This window comes from Nanorana parkeri, unplaced genomic scaffold (assembly GCF_000935625.1).
Source record: "Nanorana parkeri isolate BGI_ZX_2015 unplaced genomic scaffold, ASM93562v1 scaffold462, whole genome shotgun sequence".
In the NCBI taxonomy this organism is placed as follows: Eukaryota; Metazoa; Chordata; class Amphibia; order Anura; family Dicroglossidae; genus Nanorana; species Nanorana parkeri.
In genome coordinates, this window is record NW_017306730.1 from 106,683 (window position 1) to 115,965 (window position 9,283).

At 43.0% G+C, this 9,283-nt stretch overlaps 1 protein-coding gene across 1 annotated transcript in view; it reads right to left on the reverse strand.

Annotated features, from left to right (window-relative positions):
• KIAA0825 (KIAA0825 ortholog) overlaps positions 1–9,283 on the reverse strand; it is a 64,619-nt gene that overhangs the window by 54,682 nt on the left and 654 nt on the right. The window contains exon 2 of the mRNA XM_018560518.1: positions 8,704–8,760. Within this exon, the coding sequence (XP_018416020.1) occupies positions 8,704–8,760 (57 nt within the window). The remainder of the gene's footprint in view (positions 1–8,703; positions 8,761–9,283) is intronic.

Consider the following 9,283-nt stretch of genomic DNA (forward strand, 5'->3'; position numbering starts at 1 on the left):
CATTCAAAAAAAGGTTTGTTTCCCAATGAACTTTAGAGGACCAGTTCTCTGAAATGGAACTGGGTTGAGTGGTGTGGGGGCAGGAAGGGCAAGTATGCTGCCTCTTCTTTAGATGTTTGTTCTCTCAATGAAATAGGGTCTCTCTTTTTCACAAATGTGAGCAGGCTGCCATTAGGAATCCACATTCAAATGTTCACCTTATTTTTCAGGGCAAGCAGTTGATGATTTGGGCTTGTGTTGATGGCATCAGTCTGAGATGCTTCGCTTAAAGTGAACAAAAGCCCTTCAACACTGTCCCTAAATCTGTTGCTATGGAGCAGCACAAAAACCTATTCCATATTGCTGGCCATACAAGTAATGTCAACAATCAATTGATCGTAAACTCAATAGTTTTAGTTTAGTTTGAGAAAACAAAGAAAATGTTGATGAACTCAAATTCAGTTATAATTTTTGTCAAGATCTATCGTTTCCCTTTTTGATAAAGATAATTGCATAGTGCTCACATTGGGTGTTTAGTGCAATGGATTTCTATAAAACAGGATTTCATCAACATTGAGGATTGTTATACCTAATGCTCGAGGCCAGCATAGGACAGACTGATCAGACAGGAAACAGGAGTATGCATTCACTCTTTTTCCTTTGTTAATTGTTTTTATACATATCATCCAAAGTGAACCTGTCACCTTGGTAAAAAAAAAAACTTACAATGAGCAGACTGCAAACAAAGAACATCCATACTTACCTATCTGGCAAGTAAAACCTTTCTTTCCTTAACAGCTACAACCGCCGCTGCTACATGACACTTATGGGTGTGTGGGATAGCGTGACACTGACCACTCACTGTGGTTCACCCTGTTGGCCGCTACATCACGGTTGCGCCCTGCGTTGATGTAGCTGAAGGTGGAAGGAACCACAGAACGTGACAAGGGATACACAAATATACATTTTCAAACAATTCATCCCCACACAGCTACCGCCTCATGTATCACTGGCCCCTCCCTTTTAGATTGTAAGCCCTCATGGGCAGGGCCCTTCATACCATCTTGTCTTGAATTGTATTGTGATTGTAATGTCCTCCTTATATTGTAAAATGCTGTGTAAACTGTTGGCGCTATATAAATCCTGTATAATAATAATAATAATACTACATGACACACACACATACAGTGCTCAGCAGGGGCAGACCTGCCGGCGGTGCAGCCCGTGCGGCCACCCCGGGGCCCACTGAGATCCGGTCACCAACTTCTTCCACTCTGTTGGGAGGAACACTAAAAGAGGAACTGAGTGGGTGCCTGTTGAAAATGGCTGCCGCTTTCGATAACTGAAGCACAGAGCGGCCGAGGGGAGAAGAATCTGTACTGCTGTCACTACTGTGTGCCGCCTTCAGTGATTGGTCTGTCGGCTGCTATAGGAGGAGGACTGCAGGATCATCCCTGGCCAGCTGCAGACTGCAGGAGAGGGTCCTGGGGAGAAGGCACAAGGAGGCGGCTGGAGGCAGGAAATATGGCTGCACCCCTCCCCCCCCACCACCACCTGGAGAGAAAGAGGGCACAGCACCTGTAAGTTTTTATTCTTTCTGCGTCACGCCCTGACCTCTGCGTCACACCCTGACCTCTGCATTCTGCATCATGCCCTGACCTCTGCATTCTGCATCACGCCCTGACCTCTGCATTCTGCGTCACGCCCTGACCTCTGCATTCTGCGTCACGCCCTGACCTCTGCGTCACATCACAGCCTGACCTCTGCGTCACATCACAGCCTGACCTCTGCGTCACATCACAGCCTGAACTCTGTACTCTGCCTTACAACTGACCTCTGCAGCTTGAAAATAATTTTTTTTTAATTCATTCAGCTGCATTAGGTCGTGCGCAGCAGCCTTCTGTGGAACCACCTGCTTATAGCGCTTTCGCTGCCCGCACATCTCCCGCTCCTGAGACCCTCTGCACAAGACTGGCTGGCATTCCAGGGCAGAGAGGCAGAACAGAGTATGTACCAAATTCATATACTATTATTCTGCATGGCTTTATAATGTATTGTTGCGATTTGTAGTTTTCTATAGATGATGGCATTCTGCATTAGAGTGTTAGCTCCTCTGTACAGGAACTGATGTGACTGGCTCAGTGTACAGCACTGCGGTATATGCCAGAGCTATATAAATGTATAATAGTGTGTAACTATGGGGGGAATTAACAGGGCCTTTGTTCCGCCACTGGTGCTCAGAATAAATGAGTACATTCCAACAGATTTTTAGAGAACCTTTACTTTCCTTTCAGAACCAAACATTTTCTATGGGACACTATACTACAAAATACTCCCACAAATGCGGGCCATTGTGTTTTGCCTGCTCACTCTTTAAAAATGGTACATATATTACCAATTTTACAAGGGTATGCAAACATTTGAGCACACCTGTACGAGTGAACGTGGTTTTCATTTGGGGAAACTCCATTCATTCTAAAAATAAATCAAAACGATAAAAAAAAAAAATCAGACGACATTTCGAGCGACATTCATCAAGTCTCTGATGGCATTATTGAATGTTGCGACAAAATTTTTCTTACGAACGTTCTTTTGAAAATCTACTAGTGTATACCCAACTTTAATCAGTAACTGCACCAGACAACATCTACCAAAACCTGTGGTTATCAATGTCTGGTGGACTAGCACTTTATTAAAAATGCCGTTCTATAACTGGACTGTATCATGAACTCCAGTAACAGGGCCGTAACTGCCCACTAAAGGGTTATATTGAGCTACAACCCTAGGGAGCACAAGTACCATGTCCTAGAATTATCCCATATTCATATTCTAGTGGCAAGCATAGTGTAAAAATAGCAACATTTTCAGCATAGAGCTAAAATTTGCTGTGTCAAGTAGACATTTTAAGCACATAACTCTGATTACATCATGCAGGCAGTGTATTCTGCTCAGCATTCTCCTCTAGCAGGAAAAAAGAAAAAAAAAAAACATTTTGTAAACATGACAGCTTAGTTTGCATATATGTATTACTCTTAGACATCTATGTCATCTTTTCAGTTAACTTGTCAAAACAATTTATTTGCTTCCCTCAGATTTGCATGATCTGGTTAGCCTATGAAAATCAAACTGCGTTCATTCTGTTTGGCAAATCATCACTTCAAATAGCCAATAATAGTACTTCCAGAATCACAACTAGATTAGCTGTGTGACTGGGATGTGAAGCAGTTCGAAAGGCACTCCATAAATAAATGGAGTAGTAAAATGCACACCAGACAAAACTGATCACTGTGCAAAATATTCTTTTGGGTTTTTTCCTTTACTTCTGATAACAACATACAGGTCCCCACTTGTATGTCCAGTCTATAAACAATAAAAGTCAATACTATCAAACTGAACATAAATATGACTAGTGTAGGGGTGTCCCGATACCACTTTTTCAAGACCAAGTACAAGCACTTTCCCTCTGGTACTTGCCGATACCAATTACCGATACTTTTCTTAAAGGGACATGTGACCTTTTTTCTGAAACAATACAGAATAATGATTTTAGGGCAGTTTCTTGCAGAGCATGTGCATAATATTTCCCATATCCAAACTAATTTCTCAGTCATAGCTTCATATAACTTCAAGTTTAATTAGGGGAAGTGGGACAGATTGGAAGAAGCTGGGGAGAATTGTTACTCTATTTCTGCAACCTGGTCATTAAAATAGTTATAATTCTTTCCTGCTAACTTGGATTGGTTAAAATGTAACCTATTCAAGTTAGCAGGGAAGAATTATAACTAGGGTATTTCTGCAGTGTATTGGAAGTGTGTACTATGGATCGTTAAGAATTTTTACAATTCTTCCCTGCTTCTTCCAATCTGTTGAACTTCCCGTATGACGCCTGCAGTCAGCCTGGTCACAGCTTCCCTCACCGCATACCACAGCCATGATTTTACAAAAGCAATTCACAGGAGCGAGGCGCTGCGCAGGAATCCGTTCCCTGGTCTCCCACGTGGTCCTTAGTTCATCTGTGCTGCACTGGAGTCTGTTCCCTGGTCTCCCACGTGGCCCTTAGTTCATCGGCGCTGCACTGGAGTCTGTTTCCTGTTCTCCAATGTGGTTCTTAGTTCATCGGCGCTGCGCAGGAGTCTGTTCCCTGGTCTCCCACGTGGCCCTTAGTTCATCGGAGCTGCACTGGAGTCTGTTTCCTGGTCGCCCACGCCGCCCTTAGTTCGTCGGCGCTGTGCGGGAGTTGCTGTGATCAGAGTCTCTGGCGGGCTTGTGGGAGGCGCTTCTGTGAGGTCCTCGTTTAGCTGCCCCGCAGGCTGCCCAGAGGACCCCAACAAGTGCGGTACCTCTGGGCAGCCTGACGCAACTTAAAAAATGTAAGTGCCGGTATTGGTGCTATGTATCGACGCATTTTCACAAGTACTTGTGGAAATCCCCTGTATCGGTCCTGATACCGATACTAGTATCGGGACATCCCTAGACTAGTGTACATCTCGTTCCCACTCTATCAAGAACCAATCATACTTTTTGTCTAATGCATTTTCATTGCAATCAATGAAAATGCTTTAAAAAGCACCTAAACAGTCATGATGCGCATCAAGACACGTGAAGGTGCTTTCACATACAATGTAAAGTGCAATGCAATTTGCATGTTTATTGATGTGCATTTTATGCATTTCGATTGAGCTCAGTAGAAAATGCACCAGTCAAAAATGCATACGTGTGAATCTGCCCTATTGAAAAAGTTTATTTTAGGTGAATCTCTCCAAGCTCCACGTTCATCATTTCAGGGTTTGGTTCCCACCATGGAGTTATGTATGTTCTTTATATGATAAATCCGGGTTGTCTCTAGATGCTCTGATTTCCTTGCACGATTTAAACATTTACTAACAGGCATCCGGCTTCCACCCAAAAGTGGCCCTTACTATTGTGTGAATGACTGTGGTATGGGCATGAGACTGCAAGCAACTTCAGGGGTAGCTAGCAATTCTTATGGTTTAATGCCCTCAGCAATACACTGTAGAAAAGTGCCAGTACAATATTGATGACTACGAAACTAGTCACCACCAACACAGCCATTTTTTATTTGAATGTGCTGCTCACCGCAACCAGAGCTTCATTTGTTTTTTTCCCCCAACAGACTGAACAATAAAAGGAAGTCGTACATGCCAAGAAAGTCATTTAAATTGATCAGACTTTTAGATTAGACTTTTGCTTATTAATGGCAATCCTGCAGCAAATGTGCCGCCTTTTATTTCATCTTGTCCTCTTTAAAATGATTGAACAAGATCGGTTTAAAACTTGCACACGAATAATTCAACATTAAAATCCATAAACGGTCATAACAGCACACCACAGAGGTTACTATTAGATAAGTGAAATGCAGAGATAATCCAGATCTTCCAATGTAACCTGAGGGAAGGGCAAAGATCTTACAATTCCACTCTTTACAGAATTATGCCGAGTAGATGTTGCAAAGTATCATGGGAAAGCTGTACACACATACATGTTATGCCATTTCTAAGGCACCAAGAATAGGCCAGAAAAGGACAATTAAAGTGACACTAAACTCAGGAGTTAAATCTTAAAAATGCATTAACCCCTTTCCAACCGATTACAGGATTATCCCGTCACGAGCGTTCAGTTCGTTAACGACTGGTGACGGCCCAATCCCGTGAGGGAACCAGTGCTCATCGAGTTACTGCTGTTGATGGTTCCCTTGGGGTCCGAGGCAGACCCTCAACAGCAGATTAGGTAGTCACAGTCCTGTGATTACAGCAAAAGCCGATCGCTGTGATCACAGAGCCATGACAGTCACACAGCCGGCAGCAGTTCACTTTGTTTTGTAAGCTGCGTGCAGGCTGTGTGTTTAAAAAGTGATACGAAGTATCTCTGAGAATACTGTATTCTCCTCAGAGATATGAAGTATCAAAGCCCCTGTAAATAAAAATAAAAAAATAACCCCTTAGTGCCCCCTAGTTAAAAAAACAACACATTTTTAAAAGGAGAACTATGGGGTTCTATCTTTTCTTGATTAATGAATTCCTTAGGCTAAATAAGTAAATAATGTAATTTACTCTAATTAGCCAAAATGCACAGTAAGGCTGTAAACCCTTATTTAAGGTGGTGGGCGGGGCTAAGCGCCGCAATGAGGAGACATCCCGACGTGTCTGACGGATCCTCCCCACTTAGACTAACAGTGATTCTTAAGAGCTGCTGCACGTCCACATGTGCCAGCCGGGCTCCTTCCCCCCTCTCTCTCTCCCCCTGCCCTGTGTCACACTGACATAATAAAAAGATCGTGGATCGCTGATGACAGAGGGGAAGGAGCCCTCTCTCTCTCTTCAGCATTTACTACAAATGGGAAAGTCCATATATGGTAAATTATGTCACCGGAGATCCCTGCTTGCCAGTCTGCAGGGATCCCCAGTGACACCATTTACCATATATGGACTTTCCCATTTGTAGTAAATGCTGAAGAGAGAGAGAGAGAGCTCCTTCCCCTCTCTCATCAGCGATCCCCAGTGAATTGAGGATGTCAGCGTCACACAGGGCAGGGAGAGAGAGGGGAAGGAGCCTTCTCTCTCACTCTTCATCATTTACCAGAAATGGGCAAGTCCATATATGATGAATGATGTCACTGGGGATCCCTGCTGATCGGATGCTTGCCAGTCTGCAGGGATACCCAGTGACATCATTCACCATATATGGACTTGCCCATTTCTGGTAAATGATGGAGAGAGGGATGGCTCTTTATCCTCTCTCTCTCCCCCTGTGTTATGCTGACATCCTAATTACTGGGGATCGCTGATGAGAGAGGGGAAAGAGCACTGAGGGCCTGTTCACATGAGATTAGGTCCTGATCAGCAGACGTGGAGCTGCTGATGCAGTGCGTTTTTGACGCATTTTCGGTCCGGATGCTGACAGTTAATTTTTTGTCAACGTTGATGACATCATAATAAGTGGAGCAAGAATACAATTTTTTATTTTTTTTCCCCCTTAGCTGCATTGCGTTTCCGTTCTCGTTGCGTTTCGTGCGCGTTCGTGCGTTTCCGGACCGATCAAAATGTGACATGCAGTATTTTTTCTGTCGTAAGCTGAACGGACTGCGCACGTGAGAACTGTAGCCCATAAAACACATAGGGATACATTTTGAGTGCAGCAGCGTACGGAGCCGGTCAGCACACAAAACGGACGTCGTGTGAACAGGCCCTGAATGTGCAGGGAGGCTGAGTCCGTCTCTTGCTGCTGCCTTCTCACTTCAGACTCCGCCTCCCGCTCACAAATGCCAGCGTGCACGAGCTGACAAAACACAGCTGTGCACGATGAGAGGAAGCGCGGCCACAGCAATGAGATCATTTGAAAAAAAAAGCCGTGGGCGGGCTGGATCAAATGTTAACGCCCCCTAAGAGGAAAGGAGCTTGGAGCAGGGTTGAAGACGCCATTTACTACAGGTTTTGAGGGTTTTTATCTGTGATGTGCTGCGACTTTAGAAAAAAGGAACGCTGCTACTACAATCAAGGTAAGGGGTATTTTTATTTGCCCTTAAGTCATAGTTCTCCTTTAAACATTTAATTTAAAAAAGACCAATAGGGAAAAAGTTTTAAAAAGTGTCCAAAAAATATGTTTAATTAAAAAAATTTAAATATAGTGCTGAGGAGGCTATTAAAGAAACAAACATACTACATTCTAAAATAGTTTTTCACGCCTTGTATTTTGTGACCTATAACTCCCAAAATAAAAACTGAAATCCCAGCCATATGATATACCCTATAAAATCAGGAGAAATAAAAGAATGTATTATGAATTACTTTGTTAGCTACACTAATTATGTACACATTGTTATTGTTGAAGCTGTGTTTTTTTGCAAATTTTTTTATTAAAAAAAAATAAGAATTGATATATGCATTTGTCACATAAAACAAGACCATTGTGTCCTTTAAAAACAAACAGTATATGATATGTGTTGGTGCTATGCATGAGGAAGATGGAAATGATGGTTAAACAAACAGAGCAAAATTACTCCAGTCCCCAGAAGCGAAAAACATTTCTGAAGCAGTGTCACTAAGGGGCTGAAGTACCTTCACTGTTAACAAAAATGTATCGCATTTGTGTATCACTCGGCTGTAGATCCTCAAATCATCTCTGAATTCATGCTGGCACTTTCTTTCCTTCTGGAGGGTGGCTACTTTTGTTCTGCATGGTCCCTGTGTGTGTTGTAAAGTAGCCACCACCCCTAGCTCAATCCCGTGATGGACTACAATCTCAATACAAATGAGTAAACTAAACGTGAGATTGCAGTCCATCACAGGAGTGAGCTTGGAGTGGTGGCTACTTTACAACACACAGATTGTATATTTTACCAAAAATTGGTTAGCAATAAATGTTAAACATAACGTAGGGAAAACTGTTTTTTTTTTCCAAAAATTTTCAGTACTTTTTATATATTAAAAAATAACCCCCCAGTGGTGATTAAATAACCCCAAAAGAAAGCTCTATCTGTCCCCAAAAAATGGTATAAAATTCATCTCAGTCCGGTGTTGCATGACAGAATAAACATCAGTCAAAGAACCACAGCGCTGAATACTGAAAAATGGCCTGGGCAGAAAGTGGGTGTATACACCCCGGTCATCAACTAGTTAAGGGGTAAGTTCACTTTCCAAAGTGAATTTAGGAAAATGGAATCACCTGATCAAATCTAGCCCCCTCTCCCTTCCTTGCTATACTTACCTTTCGGTGAACGATCCTTCCCCTCCACTGGTGCGGGTGTTCTATCCATACCCGGTACTGCGCCAAGAATAGTACACTCGTACCGGCGAAGGCGCATTCACCAAAAGGTAAGTATAGCGGGAGGGGAGAGAGGGTCAGATATGAGCAGGTAACTCCATTTTCCCAAATTCACTTTGGAAAGCTAAACCCATAACCAGGTTGGGCGCACTCAGGGGAACTGGGATCGCACCAAGCCCTGGCTCATCTCTAGTGACAACCCTCTATGAAGGGAACTCCCCTCACTTCCTGTTGTGGCTACAGGGCAGGAAATAAAGTGAAATCTCCCAAACTGAACAAATTGAGAAAAGTAAATAATTGATTTCAACCATCTTCTACTCTGTAAACAGAAAAAAATGGCTATGCATACACTATAATCAAAGGTGACAAAGCATTCAAAAATAGTTAAAGAAGAACTCCAGGACCTTCAAAAGATAACCCTTGCAGTAGGTCTCCCCCATCACTGCACAGGTTAACTGCTCATTCTGGTCTAGAGAGGAAATTAAATATACTCACCCAATCCTCAGTCCTGCCTAGCTGCTTG